This window comes from Bos indicus, chromosome 14, assembly GCF_029378745.1.
Source record: "Bos indicus isolate NIAB-ARS_2022 breed Sahiwal x Tharparkar chromosome 14, NIAB-ARS_B.indTharparkar_mat_pri_1.0, whole genome shotgun sequence".
Lineage (NCBI taxonomy): Eukaryota > Metazoa > Chordata > Mammalia > Artiodactyla > Bovidae > Bos > Bos indicus.
This window is the reverse complement of record NC_091773.1, coordinates 67,393,429-67,416,944: the sequence shown is the minus strand read 5'-3', so window position 1 is coordinate 67,416,944 and position 23,516 is coordinate 67,393,429. Positions and strand designations below refer to the sequence as shown.

The window sequence follows — 23,516 nt, the reverse complement described above, 5'->3', positions numbered from 1 at the left end:
GACTGATGCTGAAGCTGAAGCTCCAGTACTTTGACCACCTGATGCAAGGAGTTGATTCATTGGAAAAGACCCTGATGCTGGGGAAGATTGAAGGCAAATGGAGAAGAGGGCAGCAGAGGATGAGATTGGTTATATAGCATCACTGAGTCAATGAACCTGAATCTGAGCAAACTCCAGGAGATAGTGAAGGACAGGGAAGGCTGGCATGCTACAGTCCTTGGGGTCACAAAGAGTCAGACATGACTTAGAGACTGAACAACAGCAATGCTGGGTGCAATAACACATGAATGGATGAATGGAGAAGTCACGTCTAAATGCTTAGTTTAAAACACATATAGCGCAGAATCATATTTTATTGTATTTTGGAGTATAAAGGTCAAGGGATACTGTATAATCATGCAGACATTAGCTGTCACCAATAACATTAGCTGTCACCAATAGTTCTCAATGTTTTATACTCACCCTTTCTCTGAAGACTGTAAAAATAAATATATTTATTTGTTCCTGAGGTTAATTCTCTAAATCCTGTTACAATGATATAAAAAAATTTTAATATTCACTGTAATTTGCTTTTAGTTTGGGGCATTTTCTAAGTAATGTTTTAGCTAGACAATAGATAGAATAAAAAAAATGCAAAGAGAACTCTTAGTGATACAAAAGTCTTCACACTAATAAAAGTTAAAATCATTTCACTGTTTACTGGATGCTTGGGGCTAGTGCACTGGGACAACCCAGAGGGATGATATGGGGAGGGAGGAGGGAGGAGGGTTCAGGATGGGGAACACATGTATACCTGTGGTGGATTCATTTTGATATTTGACAAAACTAATACAATTTGTAAAGGTTAAAAATAAAATAAAATTTAAAAAAATAAAATAAAATTAGCCAACACACACAAAAAATAAATAAATAAAAGATTGACTTCAGATCAGAGAATGTCCTGGGTACCACCTTAGGACATCTTCCAAACATTTCTCCAAAGAAGACATACAGATGGCCAACAAACACATGAAAAGATGCTTGACATCACTAACTATTATAGAAATGCATATCAAAACTGCGATGAGATATCACCTCATACTGGTCAGAACTCTCATCACCATAAAATCTAAAAACAGTAAAATGCTGGAGAGGATATGGAGAAAAGGGAGCCGGCCTGCACCGTTGGCAGGAATGTAAGTACAGCCACTGTGGAGAACAGTATGGTGTTTCCTTAAAAAACGAAAAATAGAACTACCCTGTGACCCAGAAATCCCACTCCTGAGCATATACCCAAAGAAACCATAATTCAAAATGACTCATGCGCCCCAGTGCTCATCGCAGCGCTGTTTACAATAGCCAGGGCATGGAAGCAGCCTAAATATCCATCACCGGAGGAGTGGTAAGGAAGATGCGGCGCCCTTATACAGTGGAATGTTACTCAGCCATAGAAACAAACAAAACTGGGCCATTGGTAGAGATGTGAATGGACCTAGAATCTGTCATGCAGAGTGAAGTAAGTCCGAAAGAGAAAAATATATTTTAACACGTGTATGTGGAATCTGCCTCTAATCTTGCAAGAAAGGAAAATGAGATGAAAACTCTGATCCTTGAGAGATGGATATAGTATATATATTTATCTGTTTACATCTTTTGTACATGTGTTGAGCTTAGACACCTAGGAAAATATACTGAAACTCTCCACAAATGGAGTTCAGCTTACTTGCTCCAAGATAGCTGTGCCTGGAACACTAAGTCAGGAGGATACACCAGGGTGGATCCCTGCTTATGTTATTTTTACAGATTTCCAAGGGCAGAGATTTCACTCTGTCAGTATTTTTTTAGCATTACCATACAATAAGCATATTGCAGGCCGTGTCCACTTAGCAACGTCTTAGTTTAAGGATATAACTTAGAATAGCAGAGGAGCACTTATAATAGAAGTTAGCCATGAGATCTCCACTAGGTCTCCAAAAGTTAGTGTACCCTAAGCCTTCCCTGCCTTAGTAATCTCTGTGTAAAACACTAAGGAAGGAAAGACAAATTGTGGAGTAGGGGATGAATTGTGCATTGCGAAAGAGGAATTTAAACATTATTTACAAATTAAACTCAAAGAACACATTCTTTAGCACTTGTTCTGTTTGTTCATTTGTTTTGTTTTTAAGTAACGGGGATCTAATTTATTCTTTCCTTGGTGGGGAGATAAAATAATTTATACCTTCATTATGTTCTTTTCTTCATAATTGAGACCTCAGTTTGTTACTGCTTTTGGCAAATTGTACCTGCCAGAATAGATTGGTGTCTGCTCTTCTTCACTGAAAGGTGCCTGACCAAGAGCTGCCTCTCTTGAGTAGTTCAGTCTTCCAAAGTCTAATACAACAGAAGTGGAAAGGAAAGTGAAAGGAAGGATATGTTCAAGAGTGTATCACATCTTTAGAATCTAAAACACTAAGTCTATTGGCTTGCACTAGAGCTTGGCAGAAATACTGGCCACCCGTGTGATTTTTATCTTCACACTCATTTAGGCAATTACCTTGACATGGGACACAGTAGTGATGGTTTCCATTGAAAGGCTCTATTTAAACATCTTTTTTTCTGAATCACTGAGATAAGAATGGAACAAATGAAGATGGAAAAAATAATTGCTGGTATATAAGGTTTCTACTTCCAGTTCTCTTAAACTGTGTTAATGCCTAATTAATTACATTCCTATTGTACAAAAATATTGAGAATGCAAATATAATTTCTCAGCGAATTATTTCATTATATTGAAGTGACACACATGAAGTAATAACTTAATGTGGTTTTCATAAGAACCAGCAGTTGTGGACTTTCACTTAAAATTTTCAAGTGGAATGAAATGCACTTTTCTCATGACTACTGTGATTAAGTAAAAGTGCCTTCTATATTTATGTGTATAGTACTACCTTATTTTAGCAAATATTTATCATTGAAGTAGGGTAGTGAGGTTTATGCGAGTAAATTATTACTGACAGTGAAACCCAAGGAATGTAAAGGGATATGGCTGCCAACAGCTGCAAGAATCTGGACTATTCCTCTTTCTCAAAACACGGCTCCAGCAGTTGATGTACGAATAGTGGTGGAAGAGAGGTCCTTTTACATAAAAAAAAAAACAAAAACCCTCAACCACTCACACCTCTTCAGCTAGAACAGCAGAATATCAAATACTGTAGTCTCAAATTTAAGCTGTAAAATAATGGTGGGGCCTGAGAGAGGGGAGAGAAAACTGGAGAGGGACTTGGTGGGGTTGATTGGAAGAGATTTGATTCTCCATTTATTTGATTTAAGGGTTATCAGTTTTAAGGAGTGCAATTAGAAATAATAAAGCTTTTTCAGGAAAAAAAAATATGTACACGTGTGTGTTCTTGGTCCTTTCCAACTCATTGTCACCCCACGGACTGTAGCCCGCCAGGCTCCTCTGTCCATGGGATTCTGTGGGCAACAACACTGGAGTGCATTGCCATTTGCTTCTCCACGGGATCTTCCTGACCCAGGGATCAAACCCACCTCTTTTGCACTGGCAGGCAGATTCTTTACTGCGCTACCTGGGAAACCCCTCAGGAAAAGTAAAACTACATTAAATGTACAGTTTTTAAAAACTGACAATAGGGTACAGTATCTCACACTTTTGTAGTTCTCGCCAAGTCTAAAGATGGCTCTGGATACACTTTGGCCCTGAGCAGTGAGGCCTCAAGTCTGGTGAGAGGCCATGTGGTGGAACCTGTGCTACTCAGGTTGATGAGGGGCTAACAATGGCCTCTTACAGTTGACAGTTCAATTATGAGGCATATTGAATAAAGGATTTCCTCTGTATTTTCAGTTGGGCTAAGGTTGTTTTTTTCTTCCATTTAAGAATTTTAATATTTCTGAAAGTCATACAACTTCTTTTGAAAGTCTAAGGAAGTTGTCAACAAATTGTTCCATACCTGAGTAGAGGCCTCCATGATGCGTGTTTGGTAACACCCATCTTCGCTAACCCTGAACACTCTAGGATTTAGCCTGCTGCTGCTGCTGCTGCTGCTAGGTCGCTTCAGTCGTGTCCGATTCTGTGTGACCCCGTAGACGGCAGCCCACCAGGCTCCCCCGTCCCTGGGATTCTCCAGGCAAGAACACTGGAGTGGGTTTCCATTTCCTTCTCAAATGCATGAAAGTGAAAAGTGAAAGGGAAGTCACTCAGTCATGTCCGACTCTTAGCGACCCCATGGACTGCAGCCTACCAGGCTCCTCCATCCATGGGATTCTCCAGGCAAGATACTGGAGTGGGGTGCCATTGCCTTCTCCGAGGATTTAGCCTGAACATCTGTCAATTTCTACTGCCTTTCATTGTTTTGCTTCATATATGGAAATCAGTCTTCTGTATACATGAAACAGGAATTTTAGTCAATAATGAGGGGCTAATATTTTAAATTTAGGGATCTGTGTTGATACTAATGCAAATAACCAAAGTGTAAAATGAAATCTCAGAGACCCTTTGTGTGTGATGATGTTTGTTCATAGATAATGACAACTAATAAATGGCATAATTTGTTTATTTGCCTGGAATTTGGCAAGTATCTTATGGAATGTATCAATAACAAACTGTTAGTCACTCAGTAGTGTTCGACTCTTTGTGACCCCACAGACTGTAGCCCGCCAGGCTCCTCTGACCTTGGAATTCTCCAAGCAAGAATACTGGAGTGGGTTGCCATTCCCTTCTCCAGGTTGCCATTCCCTTCTCCAGGGGATCTTCCCAACCCAGGGGTCAAACTAGGTCTCCTGCATGGCAGGCAGATTCTTTGCCATCTGAGCCACAAGGGAAGCCCCAACAATCAATAACAAGGTGCATTCCAATTTCCAAAATGCTAAAATAGGAGAAAAATGTGATTCTTATAATCAAGGAAATTTGGTGTTTATCTGTTGACTTTTACAGTGGTAGAAATCAGATCAGATCAGATCAGTCGCTCAGTCGTGTCCGACTCTTTGCAACCCCGTGAATCGCAGCACGCCAGGCCTCCCTGTCCATCACCAGCTCCCGGAGTTTACTGACACTCACGTCCATCGGGTCAGAGATGCCATCTAGCCATCTCATCCTCTGTCATCCCCTTCTCCTCCTGCCCCCAATCCCTCCCAGCATCAGAGTCTTTTCCAAAGAGTCAGCTCTTCACTTGAGGTGGCCAAAGTACTGGAGTTTCAGCTTTAGCATCATTCCTTCCAAAGAAATCCCAGGGCTGATCTCCTTCAGAATGGACTGGTTGGATCTCCTTAGAGTCCAAGGGACTCTCAAGAGTCTTCTCAAACACCACAGTTCAAAAGCATCAATTCTTTGGCGCTCAGCCTCCTTCACAGTCCAACTCTCACATCCATACATGACCACAGGAAAAACTATAGCCTTGACTAGACGAACCTTTGTTGGCAAAGTAATGTCTCTGCTTTTGAATATGCTATCTAGGTTGGTCATAACTTTCCTTCCCAGGAGTAAGTGTCTTTTAATTTCATGACTGCAGTCACCATCTGCAGTGATTTTGGAGCCCAGAAAAATAAAGTCTGACACTGTTTCCACTGTTTCCCCATCTATTTCCCATGAAGTGGTGGGACCGGATGCCATGATCTTCATTTTCTGAATGTTGAGCTTTAAGCCAACTTTTTCACTCTCCACTTTCACTTTCATCAAGAGGCTTTTGAGTTCCTCTTCACTTTCTGCCATAAGGGTGGTGTCATCTGCATATCTGAGGTTATTGATATTTCTCCCGGTACCAAAAAAAATCAGAAAGCTAGTATTCAAGTAGCTTCTTGGTTCCTAATTTACCTTAGATAGTCCACTTTCCACCCATTGTCCTGCCATAATTATTAACCTTATGCTCTTAAAGGAGTCATTGGTTTGGGTGATCATTTATATAACTGTTCTATGTATTGGACACTTGGTGACACCAACAGTGACAAGTTTCAGGAGAACTGAATAGTTTGATATACAATATATCTATAAATACATATAATAAATTCATATAATCTTCAGGAAAACCTTGTTAAATCAGTCGTTCCTTTGCTGAAGAGGATACAAAGCTCAGTGAGATTAAACGGCCTGCCAAGCTCATTCAACTTTATGTTACGGAACCAAGACTCCCATCCAGATGTCCAGGGCCAGTGAATTCTAGTGATTTTATTAATAATAACAGGAATGATTACCATCATCATCATCACCTTAATTGTAAAGCTATCACTTACCCAGTGGAGGTTAGTGGCTATTGTTTGTTTCATTGACCACTTTGGCAATCTGGTGAAGACTATGGACATCTTTTCAAGAACTATTTTTTAAAGCATAAAATAAAATGCATAGTATTACAAGGATATGAATTTTATTAAAATACAGTTACCAAATTTTTAAACTAAATATGTGATATTTTTATATTTTTAAATGCATAAAATAAGATCTTGAACTGTTATCTATGATTGTAATTTTAAAGAAGTGGTGAGCATAAGAATTATTTTGATATTTCTACAAGTCTAACATGATATGAAAATATCTGTGATGTCTACTTGGTGACAAAGTGGCAGGTTTTGCTAATACTACTGTGATTTGTTACTTTCATTCATAATTGAAGGAAATTCTAAATTTCAGTTAGAGGATATTGAAAATAAAAATATACTTTTTTCCCACTCAAGTGGGACCACCTCCAAATTTATGAACTCCCGAGGGATTCTAGGTTGAGAACTCTTGGTTTGAATAAATTGGCAAAATAACTATTATTATCCCCATGATACAACTGAATAAACTGAGGCCCAGAATATTCAGTAATGTGCCTAATATTTTTCACCCAATAGCCAAGAAGGGTGTCAAGTGATGTTAGCATCTATGCTAATATCCTCTGGCTCCCCAGTGGCAATCACTATTGAGATGGGAACTCAATAGCATCCACCCCTCTTGGAGACAGATGACCCCATCAGGATTAAAATCACTTGCACCTTCTTCAAACACCAATGATATCCTTGGTGAAGATTGCAGATAACCAAAGAGAAATTTGGGGCAAGGTCTCTGTGCCTGTTTTTATTCAACTTTCCTCCAAGCATTTTTAGTGTTCGGTCTCCCCCTGAGTGGTCCTCAGGTGGCTTTTCAGAATGATCATTATTTCCGATGTATTTGATGCTATTTTCTACCATTGCTGTTTTCCTCTCCTACCTTTAGGTGATTACTGCTGTTGCTTATTACTATTCTCGGATGAGGGAAATTGTTTTTCTACACCTCCCCTAGCTCAATATAGATACTTAGTTTGGATTTTTTTCTGTAATTGCTGTAATTCCTTAGCCTCTTTTTATCTAAACTATACCTATTAAATTATCTTAACTCTTCTCAAAGCTAAATTGCCTCATCTGTTTATTATTTTTCCTTCATTTTGTCTGAATACTTTAAAACTTACGAAGTATGAGAGGCAATTGTTAGAGCTCTAAGTAGTCCCAGGATGCATTTATTAGTTTCTGTAATTGAGTCTTACCGATTACACCATGTATTATTGGCTTCACGTTGTACTAACTCTATCATAACAAACCTTAAAATTTCTTTTAAAAATTATTTAATATTTTAAAAATTCTTTGTGCATGCCCCCTTGGCAGTTCAGCTGGTAATTGCTCATTCTTCCTCTTCCTGTTCATGGTGGCCATTTTATTTTGACAAGTCTTGCACATTAGGATTTCTCAACTTTGATGGTGAAATGCCCATGACATAGGGTCTGCTAAGGATGTCTTCTAGCACTGTTTTCACCTGAGAGAGAGATTACTTTGGCCGTACAGCTTTGTGAATAAAAGTATCTTAGTATTCAATTATTGAAGGAATCTTAGAACTTTCATTTGCAGTTAGGTAATTGAAGAGCATTTTTTATTGCTATTAGTTTATATAGCCTTATAGGAAGGATTTGTTTTTAGCCCTTATAATAGATGTTATAAAACTTTATATATTTGAAAACTTTATAAAATATACCCCTTCATGGATCACAGCCTTGTCATGGTGAAGGGGCTTGCGTAACTCAAGCTATAAGCTATGCTCTGCAGGGCCACCCAAGACAGATGGGTCATAGTGAAGAGTTTTGGCAAAGCGTGGTCCACTGGAGAAAGAAGTGGTAAACAACTCCAGTATTCTTGACTAGAGAACCTCGTGGACAGTATGAAAAGGCAAAGAGATATGACACTGGAAGATGAGCACCCTGGTCGGAAGGTGTCCAATATGCTACTGGAGAAAAGTAGAGGGCAAGTACTAATAGCTTCAGAAAGAATGAAGCATCTGGGCCAACGTGGAAATGATGCCCAGCTATGGATGTGCCCAACACTGTAAAGAACCATGTTGCAAAGAAGCCTCGAATGTTAGGTTTGTGAATCAAGGTAAATTGGATGTGGTCAAGCAGGAGATGGCAAGAGTGAATATCAACATCTTAGGAATCAGTGAACTAAAATGGATAGGAATGGGGGATTTTAGTTCAGGTGACCATTATAACTATTACTGTGGACAAGAATCTCTTAAAAGAAATGGAGTAGCCCTCAGAGTCAACAAAAGAGTCCAAAATGCAATACTTGGGTGTAACATCAAAAACTGTAGAATGATATTGATTCATTTCCAAGGCAAGCCATTCAGCATAACAGTAATCCAGCGCTATGCCCCAACCACCAATGCCTAAGAAGCTGAAATTGACCAGTTCTATGAAGACCTACAACATCTTCTAGAGATAACACCAAAAAAGATGTCCTTTTAATCATAGGGGGTTGGAATGCAAAAGTAGGAAGTCAAGAGGTACCCAGAATCATAGACAAATGAAGCAGGCAAAGTGACCTTCCAATACAAAATGAAGCAGGGAAAGTCTAACAGAATTTTGTCAGGAGAACATGCTGGTCACAGCAAACACCCTTTTCAACAACCCAAGAGATGACTATACACGTGGACATCACCAAATGTCAATGACCAAATTGACCAAATGGTCAATACCAAAATCAGATTGATTGTGTTCCTTGCAGCCAGAGATGGGAAAGGTCTATACAGTCAGTAAAAACAAGACTTAGAACTGACTGTGGCTCAAATCATGAACTCCTTATTGCAAAACTCAAGGTTAAATTAAATAAAGTAGAATCCCCATGGACAGGGGACCCTGGTGGGCTATAATCCATAGGGTCACAAAGAGCCAGACACAACCGAAGCAACTTAGCATGCGCACATACACAGGGAAAACAAGTAGACCATTCAGGTGTGACCTGAATCAAATCCCTTATGATTATACATAAAGATGACAGATAGATTCAAGGGATGAGATCTGGTCGAGAGAGTGCCTGAGGAACTATGGTAGGTTTGTAACACTGTACAGGAGGCAGTCACTAAAACCATCTGAAAGAAAAAGAAATGCAAGAATGCAAAGTGATTGTCTGAGGAAGCTTTACAAATAGCTGAGGAAAGAAAAGAAGTGAAAGGCAAGGGAGAAAGGGAAAGATATAGACAGCTGAATGCAGAGTTCCAGAGAATAGCAAGGGGAGATAAGAAGGCCTGCTTAAATGAACAATGCAAAGAAATAGAGAAAAACAATAGACTAGGGAAGACTAGAGATCTCTTCAAGAAAACGAGATATCTAGGGACCATTTCATGCAAGGATGGACACAATAAAGGACAGAAACGGTAAGGACCTAAGAGAAGCAGAAAAGATTAAGAAGAGGTGGCAAGAATACACAGAAGAACTTTACAAAAAGGATTTTAATGACCCAGATAACCACAATGATGTGATCACTCACCTAGAGCTGGACATCCTGGAGGTGAAGTCAAGTAGGCCTTAGGAAGCATTACTACAAACGAAGCTAGTAGAGGTGACCGAATTCCAGTTGAGCTATTTCAAATCATAAAAGATGATGTTGTTCAAATGCTACACAAATGTCAGCAAATTAGGAAAACTCAGCAGTGGCCACAGGACTGGAAGAAAAAAAAATTCATTCTAATCCCAAAGAAGGGCAAGCCTCCAATTAAAATAAATTAATTTAAAAAAAAAAAAAAGAAGGGCAATGCCAAAGAATGTTGAGACTACCATCCGTTTGCCCTCATTTCACACGCTAGCAAGGTTGTGCTCAAAATCCTTCAGGCTAGGCTTCAGTGGTACATGAACTGACAAATTCCAGATGTACCTGCTGGGTTTTGAAGAGTCAGAGGAACCAGAGATCAAATTGCCAACACTTATAGGATCCTGGAGAAAGCAAGGGAGTTCCAGAAAAACATCTACTTCTGCTTCATTGACTAAGCTAAAGCCTTTGACTGTGTGGATCACAACTGTGGAAAATTCTTTAAGAAATCAGAGTACCAGACTCCCTCACCTGTCTCCGGAAAAACCTATATGCAAGTCAAGGAACAAACAGTTCCAGACATGGAACAATTGACTGGTTCAAAATTGGGAAAGAAGTATGATTTATATGCAGAGTACATCATGCAAAAGACCAGACTGGATGAATCACAAGCTAGAATCAAGAGTGCCAGGAGTAATATCAACAACCTCAATGATACCACTCCAGTGGTAGAAAGTGAAGAGAAACTAAAGAGCCTCTTGATGAGGGTGAAAGAGAAGAGTGAAAAATCTGGCTTGAAACTCAGCATTCAAAAAACTGAGATCATTGTCTGGTCCCATCACTTCATAGCAAATAGAAGGGGGAAAAGTGGAAGAAGTGACAGATTTTATTTTCTTGGGCTCCAAAATCGTTTCAGATGGTGACTACAGCCGTGAAATTAAGACATTTGTTCCTTGGAAGAAGAACTATGACAAAACCTAGACAGCATATTAAAAAGCAGAGACATCACTTTGCCAACAAAGGTCCATATAGTCATAGCTATGGTTTTTCCAGTAGCCATGTACAGATATGGGAGTTGGACCAGAAAGAAGGTTGAATGCTGAAGAATTGATGCTTTTGAATCGTGGTGTTGGAGAAGACTCTTGAGAGTCCCTTGGACTGCAAGGAGATCAAACCTGTCAATCCTAAAGGAAATTGATTCTAAATATTCATTGGTAGGACTCATGCTGAAGCTGAAGCTCCAGTACTTTGGCCACCTGATGGGAAGAGAAAACTCACTGGAAAAGACCCTGATGCTGGGAAAGATTGAGGGCAAAAGGAGAAGTGGGCAGCAGAGGATAAGATGGTTAAATAGCATCAGGGACTCAATGGACATGAACTTTACAAACTCGGGAAGATAGTAGAGGACAGAGGAGTCTGGGTCCCTGGGTTCACAAATACTGAAGGCGGACTAGAACTGAACAAGGCTGAATAATCCAGGTGAGAGATTATAATAACATGGACCAGTGGATGGGGTGAGAAGTTGTTAGCCTCCAGGGATATTTTAAGGGAAGAGCCAACAGGATCTGATGGTGAATTGTATATAGAATGTGAGAGAAAGGCGACCAGTGTGACCCCACAGTTGGAAGCCTGAGCAACTCGAATGGGAGGAGTCGGTTAGAAGGGTCTGAGGAGGTGATAAGGAGCTCAGTTTTGGACATGTTAAGTTTGAGCTATCAGACATCCACATGGAGAGGTCAAATACATGGCTCAGTAAAAAAGACTAGAGTTTAGGGGAGAAGTCTAAAGGTAGTCATGGTTATGGAGTTTTCTCCATATGTATCAACAGTACTACTTTCCTTCTTTTGGTACCTCTGCCTCCTGTCCATTGGAAACCCAGCTTCCACGCTTTCAACAGAGGGATGCTATCTTTGCCCTCCAGAGGATTTAAGAGCCTCTAGTCCCCAGGGCTATGGGCTTCCCTGGTGGCTCAGCCATAAAGAATAACCTGCCAATGCAGGAGACATGGGTTCGATCCCTGGGTGAGGAAGTTCCCCTGGAGTAGGAAATGGCAACCCACTCCAGTATTCTTGCCTGGAAAACCCCATAGACAGAGGAGCCTGGTGGGCTACAGTCCATGGGGTCTCAAAGAGTGGGACATGACTGAGTGACTGAACAAGTCTGTTGAGTTAGCATTCTCCATAGGTCTCCTTCATCCCATCCTTATCAAAATCATTGGAAATCACTCTGTCCGGGCTATTCTCTCCCTACTCCTGATTCAGTTTCCATCTCTCTTTTCCTTCCCCCAGGGCCCTCATAGCCACTGGCCCCTTAAGGCATTTGGATGCTCCACCATTCCATTCAACAACTCAGTTGATTTTGTTTGATTGAGATGGTTTTGTTCAGCCTTCTATGAGGTTCAATTCAATCGTCTATGGACAACTTGAGGCTACTTTAATCATAAAACCAAATAACTAGTAACTCTTGCCCCCAGATTCTTACTGGCCAAGATAATTTCTTTCATTCTTTTGGTGAAGAATTCTGGAAATTCAAGTAAGCAAGTAATTGGGCATTTCACCATATCTGAAGGTGCTTTTTGAGAATGTTTTTTAGATTTGCTCCTAAACCCATGTCAGCAGAAGAGGGTTCTAACACATGGGCAAGATTACAACCAGACTTTTTAATTTTTTAATGATAAAAATTCAATACCTTTCCACATATCCAAGTTATATATAAACATATGAATCTTCTTTGAATCAATAATATAGAATATCCACTCATTCAACACATATTTATTGAGAACCTATTACATGTTCTTCGTGTTTCAGGTACCCTGTCATTAAGGAGTTCCCTGTAATTAGGGAGCCTCAGTTCAGTTCAGTTCCGTCACTCAGTTGTGTCCGACTCTTTGTGACCCCATGGACTGTAGCACACCAGGCCTCCGTGTCCATCATCATCTCCCAGAGTTTACACAAACTCATGTCCATTGAGTCAAGGATGCCACCCAACCATCTCATCCTCTGTCGTCCCCTTCTCCTCCCACCTTCAATCTTTCACAGCATCATGGTCTTCTCAAATGAGTCAGCTCTTCACAGCAGGTGGCCAAAGGATTGGAGTTTCAGCCTCAGCATCAGTCCTTCCAATGAACACCCAGGACTGGTCTCCTTTAGGATGGACTGGTTGGATCTCCTTGCAGTCCAAGGGACTCTCAAGCATCTTCTCCAACACCACAGTTCAAAAGCATCAGTTCTTCAGCACTCATCTTTCTTTATAGTCCAACTCTCACATCCATACATGACTACTGGAAAAACCCAGGCTTGACCAGATGGACCTTTGTTGGCAAAGTAATATCTCTGCTTTTTAATATGCTGTCTACGTTGGCCATAACTTCCCTTCCAAGGGGTAAGCGTCTTTTAATTTCATGGCTGCAGGCACCATCTTCAGTGATTTTGGAGCCTAGAAATATAAAGTCTGCCTCTGTTTCCGCTGTTTTCCCATCTATTTGCCTTGAAGTGACGGGACTGGATGCCATGATCTTCGTTTTCTGAATGTTCAGCTTTAAGTCAACTTTTTCACTCTCCTCTTTCACTTTCATCAAAAGGCTCTTATATGCTTCCAAATATCACATAGGATGTTCTTATACTAAAAACTTAAAATTTAACTGAGTATCCTGCATCTTACCTGGTCACTCAGCTTGTAGTCACATGACAGCTTGCCTGGGCTGGGTGATCAAAGATGGTCCAACTTACAGAAGTTGGGACTGGGCTGGCTGTCATCTAGGCTGATCTTCCCACGTGGTACCCCGGGCTTCTTTACATGTCAGTCTTAGGGCAGCAACAGGTCAAGGTGGCAGCTGTAAGCCTTCTTTCGGCCCATGCTCTGAAGTCACAAATGGTCACTTCTGCTAGAGTCTCTTGGTCAAAGAAAGGCACGGGACCAGCCTACATTCAGAGCATGGGGGAAGAGAATTGTACCTCCTGCTGAAAGGAATGTTACATTTACATTGGAAAAGGAAATATATACAGGGAGTGGGAGGGTTTATAACCATCAAATAATCAATCATAAGTACTAAACATAATAGAGAAGTCCCTGCCATCAGGGTCCAAACACTATTCCAAGAAGAGACTAGGAAAACAAGCCCTCTTGTCTGTTTTTGACCACCTCAATATCTAAAGATCAGAAGGATGAGGAAGCCAGCCAAGGAAACTGAGGAGGCACACCCAGTGATGTGTGAGGACAGCAAAGAGTCTAAGGTCCCGGAAGCCAAGGGAAGAAAGTGTTTGCAGGAATCAGCAAGTGACCAGTTCAGCGCCACCAAATATTTGCAATTTAATGCTAAATGATCTCAATCTTGGAATTTTCACTAACTTCTACAAAAATGCTAGGAGGGACAATTGATATTTGAGAGTGAGTTAGAAAAATTAGGCACCATTAATAATCATACCATGACAGACAGACTGCCCAGAGCAAACAGGGAGGTATGGTCATCCAGTTCGGTTTCTGCCTCAGTAACTGTTAAATAAATACAGTTTGCTTCCTAAAGAAACAGCTTTACTGAAGTGTGACTTAATATTTTGCTTTTGGATTTAATTGAGGATCAATATTTAGGAAACAGTGTTATGAAAGGAGTTTCTGCCTCTTTTTAAAAAACTGCTATTGGAGACTCTTTCATAATTTTGTTCAATGTTCCTCATAGAAAGAACCATGTGGCAATTCCTCTCAGAACTGATTGCTGGCAAAACTGTTAAAAACAGGATAATCTGGAGCTGAAATAAGTTTTCCAAGGAGCTGGTGATATCCTTTCTTTTCCTAAGTAATGAGAGCTTCGTAGCACATTGTCTTTCCTCTTACCTTGGCAGCACTAGCTAAGTTACATCTCCAAAGTTGCTGTTGGGGTATCATGTCAGATTTTCCCAGTTGTGACCTTATTTCTCCTCACATATTTATTGAGCACCCACCATGTACTGAGCTCTGTTATTTAAGCTAGAAGTGTGGTAGAGATCCACACAGATTCAATCCCTGTCTTCAGGGCATTTTTTTGGTTCTCGAGTTTACAGTACTTATAAAATATAGTATTAGTGTCTTATAAGTTCTAAGCTCAGTCGCTCGGTTGTGTCCAACTCTATGCGACCCCATGGACTGTAGCGTGCCTGGCTTCCCTGTCCATCACCAACTCCAGGAGCTTACTCAAATTCATGTCCATAGAGTCAGTGATGCCATCCAACCATCTCATCCTCTGTCATCCCCTTCTCCTCCCGCCTTCAGTCTTTCCCAGCATCAGGGTCTTTTCCAATGAGTCGGTTCTTCGCATCACATGACCAAAATATTAGAGTTTCAGCTTCAGCGTCAGTCATTCCAATGAACATTCAGAACTGATTTCCTTTAGGATGGACTGGTTGGATCTCCCTGAAGTCCAATGGACTCTTAAGAGTCTTCTCCAACACCATAGTCCAAAAGCATCAATTCTGTCAATTAGTGTCTTATAGGAAGACTTGAATTCTTTCAGGAGCAAGGTGGATATAAAAAACAAATTGAATAAAGTGTGACAGCACAGCGCATTAGACAGGGGTCTGGAGTGTTAGAAATGGAAGGCGAGGGGAGAGGCAGAGCGTGAAGTCTTGAGTACAGCCAGAGCCTTGAAGCTCATATTTGGGTACAGTTGTCTTTCATGAGGTTGCAGACCCACCGTTGTGCTTCTGAGAGAAAATAAGTCATGTTTAAAAACATAAAATTACTTTTAAAGCTGTGTTTGGCATCTTTACTAATATTAGTAAAGAATGCTTGATCAAATAAAGCATTTAAGGATGTTATCATAATCCAAACATGCTCTAAGTGCTCATCTACCGGCTGTGGAAAAGGAGAACTCGTGATTAACCGTGCTTTAATGTGATACGCCATTGGATCGCATAAATATCTCAGTTCCAGATTATAAAGTAGCCTATTTTTGCAGGACATAAAAATAAGCACTATTATTTTTAAAAAGAAATAACCTGTCTACACATAAGAAAAGGAACTCCTTATCAGTTGTAACCTTGAATAGGGATTTAAAGAAGCTGCCGTGGGATTTCCAGCCAAGAGAAGAGGACTGGTTTGAAGTCAACTCAAAAGCTCTGTCTTGGCTGATAAGACCCCTCTGTCCAAAACCAGAAACACGTCTCTGTGCCTATTAAGCATGTAACAGTGTCAGAGAAGAAAGGTCAGACGAAGGAAGGGATCCTCTTTTAAACAATTTAGTTCTTACACCTTGATGCAGCATGGCAGATACAAGAGGAGACAGGGAAAATCCACGCGAGGGAGGAGGTTGAGAGAGGGATGGAGAATGAAAGAGGCAGAAGCAGCTGCTTTCACAAAGCCAGCTGTGTTGGAGATTTCTCTTTACAGCTGCTTATTGAAATGTGTATGAAACTAGCAACGCCAAACACTTGGGCAATGTATTATGTTAAAGGAATCAAAATTTAATTGTGGAGATTATGAGTCCCACTGATTTCAGCTACTGATTATATTGCTTCAACATGCAGGAATAAAATTAAAAGCTGAGATAGACAATGAGCTACCATGTAAGCTCTTAAGCCTTTCTACCAAATACTCTGGTTACTGGGTCATTTTTATTCCTCATAGAAATGTGAATACAGTCATAGTTCCACTATAATAGAAATAAAATTCTTATTTCTTTTAGCCTATGTTTATGCCGTATCTTTCAGCCTTCCGAGTCACTGTTGTTACCATAGTGACATTTATAGAGGGATCATGTGTTTTCCATAAGTTTAAGGGCTATACGTGGGCCTTAACCAGCTCAAGAGAATTCACTGAGATCTAGAGTGCTTGGCGCAACACTGTGAAAATTGGATTGCCTGAAAACACAGGTTTGACTCACAAGAGAAACCTTCTGTGCACATATAGAATGATAGGGCTGGAAAGGGGTCTCCGGAAGCCATTTATTCCTTGCCATCTCCAGGCTGCATGGTGGCTAAACCACAGTAGGTGTCTGCGATTTTAGTACCAGTGTAACTTAACCAAGACTGCCCCTTCTCCCAAGCCACAGCCAGTTTAACTGTCAAATACAAATAGCCTATGGTCCTCCACCTTGTCATCCTCTCTTTCCTGACTCTCCCCACTGGGTCCCCAAGGTTGTTCAAAACTGAATGCTGGCGAGCGCCAGAAATAAAAGTCTGAACCTCGGGGTAGACATGACCAGAAAGGAAAACCTCTTCTTGGTTTTGCCCAGCAGGGAGGAACCTCTTTTCCTATCACCTCGTCATGACAGGTGTTTGACCTAAAGCTCCACGAAACACTCCCCTACCCCATTTATATACCCTTTGAAATGGGAATCCCAGAGTCACTGGCTGCGCTGGAGAAGATGACTGTAGCAACTCAGCGCATGGTCTCATAGGATGATTCCTTCTGAGAACTTGTTTTGAGTTTACCACCTGACCAAACAGCGTCACAACCGTCATCTGTAAAATATTAACTTTTACTGGAGAAGCGACGTGGTACCGAGACTGATTGCCCTGTGTTGGGGGCGGCGGGGGAGGGGGGTGTGTTTACTTCTTCGAAGATTGAACTAAGGAGGCTAAATGATTAATTCAAATAATTAGGAGTCTCTTTTTCTCATCGTTTGATTTTGGGGATTACGATTTTCGTTCAAAACTAAAGACAGGTTGCCTAGGTTATGAGAAAATAAAAGCTTTAAAACAAAAAAAATGATGCCAAGTTTGGGAGGAGAGGAGATGTCGAGCTTGAATCTATGTTTCTGAAGAAGAATTATCTGGAGTTTTATAAAAGCAAAGAACACAAACATCACCCTTGTGTTTATGTTAGGAAGTAAGCATTTGAAAATATGCAATATGTATTTTAAACATTGTTCTACTTTCTAATCTTGGGTTGCACCCAAAGAATGCTAATGGTTACCAAATTGTTCTTTGGCAGAGTAAGCTGACCCTTAAGAAAAGAAAAGAAGTGATAGGATGTGATTCTAGCACAAAACAAACGTATGAATCTTCAGCCCTAAGCAGATATTAACTACTCGAGCAGCCCCGATGGTTAGCCAGCAGCTTTTCTCTGCATTGCATGATGTCCATTGGAGGGCAATGAAGGACAGTTTCCATGGCTCTTAAGAAAGAGGTCTTTCTCCTCATTAAGAGAGCAGGACGAGGAGTTTACACGTAATATCTGAGCTTGTCACTGAGCTTCTCAGCCTCCCCATCTATACGTTTGCCTCAATCGGTGCTGGTTATCTCAGCAATAAAGCGTTCAGTCTCCAGAAGGGAGGTTTCTCCCTACATCCCGTAAGTACGAGGATGGATATTTTGTTTTGTGTGCAGAAGTGGGTCGAGAGAAACCAGCATGGGTCGCTCCACTGTCACTAGCTATAATCAGCTTTCCAAGTCGACACCGAGTGTGTCCCCAGTGGCCCATAGCGTAGTGAGGGACACGGATGTTTGCGACAACACATTCTGAGAAGCAGCAGTTGTAACATCCCTGTGACCCGGCTTACTCATCCCAGTTTCTTTGTGCAGAGATGTTTTGTTTTCCCAGTTTTTTGGCCATGTGCTAACGATTAGACAATGATGCCATCGATGAGGAGGAAAAGCAGTGTCATGGATGGTGGGTGGTTTGTTTTCTTAGTTGCTTGTTGAAACATATGGAAATGTTTATATATAAATAGACAACAATAGACTGCTGCCGTCATGTTAGCAACAGCTAATAAAATCCTACATGAATAGAAATCTAGCACGTCTCTACCTACGACAGAATTCTGATTTACTGAAATCTGCACATCCTGTCTAATTGGGGTTGAAAAAGATATTTTATTATTTTAGGCTTTTTATTCCTAGTTGGTAGGAAATGGTGGAGCAAGGCTTTTGTTTTTGTTTTTGTTTTCAATCTTCTCTTTGCCTAATCAAATTACTTTGTTAGCAGGGACAATAAATTCTGTCCAAACAGATTTTGTATTGTGATCATGCAAGAATATTTTAAACTCTGTACATTTGTTTGACTACAGTCTTTGTATTTTTTAATTAAAAGCAAGGACCTGTGGCCTGACAATTGGAAGTAAGCATGAGCAGACAGAGTATTGAAGGGGCTGAGCCCACAGTCTTGGGGAAGCAGACCTCTGGGCTTGAATTCTGACCACTCCACTCACTAGCTAGGTTTTCTGACCACTCCACTCACTAGCTAGGTAAGCTTGGGGAAGTTAGTTAACCTGACCAGACCTCAGTTGCTTCATCTGTGAAATGAGAAATATAACGGCACTTATAGAATGATGATAAGCATCACCTGGGCTAAGCTATAAGGCATGTCACACAGTGTCTGGCATGTTGGAAGCACTGCAAAAATGATACTGGTTATCATTATATGCAGCTATCAGAATGGTTTATATGGAGTCCTTTCTTGAAAACCTGAGAAGTATGGATCTTTAATGGTAAGACCAGTACTGGGGTGCCATCATTATCCCCATTTCATGGCAGAAGAAACTGAGAAGTCACACAGACTGCCCAGAGTCACAGAGCTCATGACTGGTCAGTCTGAGGATTAAACTCAGACTGAATAGTCCCAGGGCCCATACTTGTTATCCCTGTGCTAAACCTATTGCCACATAGCATCTGACACCTTTGAAAGCGCCCTTATTTAAATTAATCTCAACATTCCTATCAGCATCCTGGCATCGCATGGTACCATTCACACATGGTGGGATACCACGGCCCTTGTTCATTTGCAGGTGTAGAGGGCCAAGAAGCCCTTCGTGCATATTTTGTAAGGAGCTTGGACAAGTTCAGCTCACACCACCACTTTCACTGTGGTCCACGAAGATCTTTTCTTTGAAGACCCTCAAAGTTCCATGTGCCCGGGCTCACTGTTCAAGCTTGAGTGCATGCTCAGTTGCTTCAGTTGTGTCTGACTCTTTGTGATCCCGTGGACTGTAGCCCACCAGGCTCCTCTGTGCATGGGATTCTCCAAGTAAGAATACTGGAGTGGGTTACTGTGCTCCTCCAGGAGATCTTCTCAACCCCGGCATTGAACCAGCACCTCTTACACCTCCTGCACTGGCAGGCGTGTTCTTTACCACTGTCTAAGCCTGGAAAAAAGCATTTGTTCCAGCCTACAGATGGAGATGCTAAAGGTCAAGGCATCATGACTTGGGGACAGAGAGAGAGGCCAGACACTCCTCTCGGCAGTCCAGCAGGTCGGTTGTTGAGCCAGGAGTAGAGCTGAGTGGGTCCAGGGCTGAGCTCGCCTCACCAGTCTGATGCCCAAATCACTACCTGGCTCTACTTTCAACTAAAACGTATATAGTCAGGAGCAAATTGGGTAATTTTCTTATTGGAAGGATGGGAGTCTGTGAGAAGCATGGGAACCCTCACAGACATTACCTAACTCTGTCTTTATTTGAAGATATATTGTGCTATTTCTTTTCTCATTTTTATAGGGGAGGAAAAGAATTTGGGGTGGGAGCAGTGGGCACATAAGGGGACAGGGTTAACCCTGCCGAATTCATATCAACTTGTTGACCAACACCAGTGTGCTAGCTGGATGAGCCCTGAATGTAATACATTAATGCAAGTATTTCTGCTTGTTCTAAACTCTTAATGATGCTACCTTCTTGCAGTAGCCACAGCTGAAAACAGAGAAAAGTGTTTTGTTTTGTTTTTAATCATAATTGCCTTGGTCTTTCTCTGAAAATCACCATGAAGACAGAAATTCCTTAGACGTGAAAGTGGAAATACCAACAGACTTCTGCTTTGTCAGCCTTCTCATCATCAATGACAACAGAATAGGTATCCAAGGATCACAAAGTTTAGTCCTATAAACACTAGAAATGTCCTTCTTTAGAACCCACCACTGTTCTTGCTGTTGTAACAACAGTGCCCGTCCACGGCAATAGGAAATCATTATAAAAAGTATCTGTTTTACAAAAGAAAAAAATAATTATGCAACCCTGAAATTGTTATGCAAGTGAAAAATCATTCTAATTCAGAGCAGGTGTAACTCCATGCTAGCTATAGCAGTGTGGAGTTTTGGAAAGCACAGTATTTCAGACCCAGCTCTCTCATTTGCCAACTGTGTGACTTTGAGCAAGTCACCTAACCTCTCTGATCCTCAGTCTCTTTTCTATAAACCACTATCAATGGTAAAACTGCCCTGTCTACTTTATGGGTCATGGAAAAAAATCAAAGGAGATTGCAAACATGAAAGCCCTCTGAAAGCAATGTAAAAATGTCATTATTGATTTTTACTAGGTGAGTAATGACGATGCCAGCTTGAGAATAACTTGACCAAGGTAGTATTTGGTCAGTCTTGAAGAAAAGAATGGTTCCTGAGAAATAGATGGCCAGGCCACTTTAAACTTGAAACAACCTTAAACTTGAAAGTCTTTGGGCCGGGTGGCAATTGAGCTGTGCAATCTGATGAGGGCCTCTTCTAGGCTCTTGCTGTGACAATATTGGCTACATGAAATCACTGTGCTTTCTCACCAGACTTTATTTGGAAAAAGTTTACACACTCAGCCGCCTGGCAGAGCTGCTGGGGTTTAGAGTTCTACAGTTGTACCCCAGAGAGAGCATCATTTCACTGGCATTCTATTACCTCCCTCCCTGGGGACTCAACAGATGGCACAACAACAGAATCAGAAACCCGAGACAAACCTGTCGGTTTGATGCTTTTAAGCCTTTGTAGAATCCACAATTACAGGATGTCCATCAAGAGGAAAGAGGTGCAGCGAAATAGGCCCACAGAGCATACCTTTTTTTGGCCTAAACATGGCTAATGCTATCTGGAGATCCCCACTGTAGAAAAGGAATTGTATCTGGTACAAATTAAGCTGTTAAGAAAATTAATTGAAAGAATATTATTGATAATAGCAATAATTGAGTGATTTTAATATGGAACTTTATATTTATTTTCATTGAATTTAAAGAAAATCTTTCCAAGTCAACTCAAATTTGGCAGATCCCAGGATGAGTAAGCTTGCATCTCAGAACTGTTAGTAATATGCAGAACAGACCCCAAGTCCAGCAGAGCCTCATGTGTTTTGGCAACAACTAGTGAGGAGATAAAGTCTCTGATTGTTGTTTTTTCAGTAACTCCCAAAGAGAAAGCAGAGATGCAGCAGATACGAACCAAACACTTATCTCTTTTGTTTAGGCAAATAGTTCCAACTACAGCCTCGTGATGGAGTCTGACCTGGGAACCTTCTTACCCTCTGGGCTAAAGTTCACTGGCTCTGACAAGGCCAGGGTCATCATGGAGGAGGTCATGAGCTTGCTGCAGCCCATCAACATCACACAGGTCCTGAAGGCTGGAGACGGGACGGACATTAACTTCTGGATCCAAGATGGAGTGCCTGGTAAGAGCAGAAGATGAAATTAGGGTTCTTTACATACTGCCAGCAATTTAAAACAAAGTTTCTGTTCTAACACACCACAACAGATACTGGTAGGTCATTTAATACATGGAAACCCTTAGCTTTTGTCTACAAGATATAATCTGATGATTTCCAATATTGGGATAATAATATTCCTTTATATTTGTTTATCCATCTGTCTTCTCTTTCTAAAGTACAAGTTCCTCTCTCCAATAAATTCTGATTTAATGACTCTGGGATTGGGCCTAGAAACTGGTTTGGTGTTTTTAAAAACAGGTATATGGTGATTGTAACACAAATGATCTCCTGACCAAAATTTATGAAATAGAGTAGAAGATAGTTCAGTTCAGTTCAGTCGCTCAGTCGTGTCTGACTTTTTGTGACCCCATGGACTGCAGCACGCCAGGCCTCCCTATCCACCAACAACTCCTGGAGTTTACTCAAACTCAAGTCCATCGAGTCAGTGATGCCATCCAGCCATCTCATCCTCTGTTGTCTCCTTCTCCTCCTGCCCCTCAATCTTTCCCAGCATCAGGGTCTTTTTAAATGAGTTAGCTCTTCGCATCAGGTAGCCAAAGTATTGGAGTTTCAGCTTCAACAGCAGTCCTTCCAATGAACACCCAGGACTGATCGATCTCCCTTAGGATGGACTGGTTGGATCTCCTTGCAGTCCAAGGGACTCTCAAGAGTCTTCTCCAACACCACAGCTCAAAAGCATCAATTCTTCAGCGCTCAGCTTTCTTCACAGTCTAACTCTCACATCCATACATGACTAATGAAAAAACCATGGCCTTGACTAGATGGACTTTTGTTGGCAAAGTAATATCTCTGCTTTTTAATATGCTGTCTAGGTTGGTCATAACTTTCCTCCCAAGGAGTAAGCGTCTTTTAATTTCATGGCTGCAGTCACCATCTGCAGTGATTTTGGAGCCCAGAAAATAAAGTCAGCCACTGTTGCCACTGTTTCCACATCTATTTGCCGTGAAGTGATGGGACCAGATGCCATGATCTTAGTTTTCTGAATGTAGAGCTTTAAGCCAACTTTTTCACTCTCCTCTTTCACTTTCATCAAGAGGCTCTCTAGTTCTTCTTCACTTTCTGCCATAAGGGTGGTGTCATCTTCATATCTGAGGTTATCGATATTTACTACTACTGATATCTTTCTAGTTGTAGTCCTGTGCTGCCGAAACTTCTCTGACCCAAATAATCCCCTACCCAAAACCAAAGTATCTGGAATTTTACCATTGGAGATTTATTCTTTGAGGCTGGGAACATTTTGTTAATCATTTTTTCCTAATGCAAAGACTGCTTTAAGTGGTTGGACATAAACTAGTTTATCCTGATCAGTGATTCATCAGGCTGATATTTTTAAGACAAGTCCTGGGCAGATATGAAATTATAT

The 23,516-nt window shown here is 41.0% G+C and overlaps 1 protein-coding gene across 6 annotated transcripts in view; it reads left to right on the top strand.

Moving 5' to 3' along the window:
* CPQ (carboxypeptidase Q) overlaps positions 1-23,516 on the top strand; it is a 560,676-nt gene that overhangs the window by 452,452 nt on the left and 84,708 nt on the right. For all 6 annotated transcript variants that reach the window (XM_019974049.2, XM_070802866.1, XM_070802863.1 and 3 more), the window contains exon 7: positions 21,895-22,096. In XM_019974049.2, the coding sequence (XP_019829608.2) occupies positions 21,895-22,096 (202 nt within the window). The remainder of the gene's footprint in view (positions 1-21,894; positions 22,097-23,516) is intronic.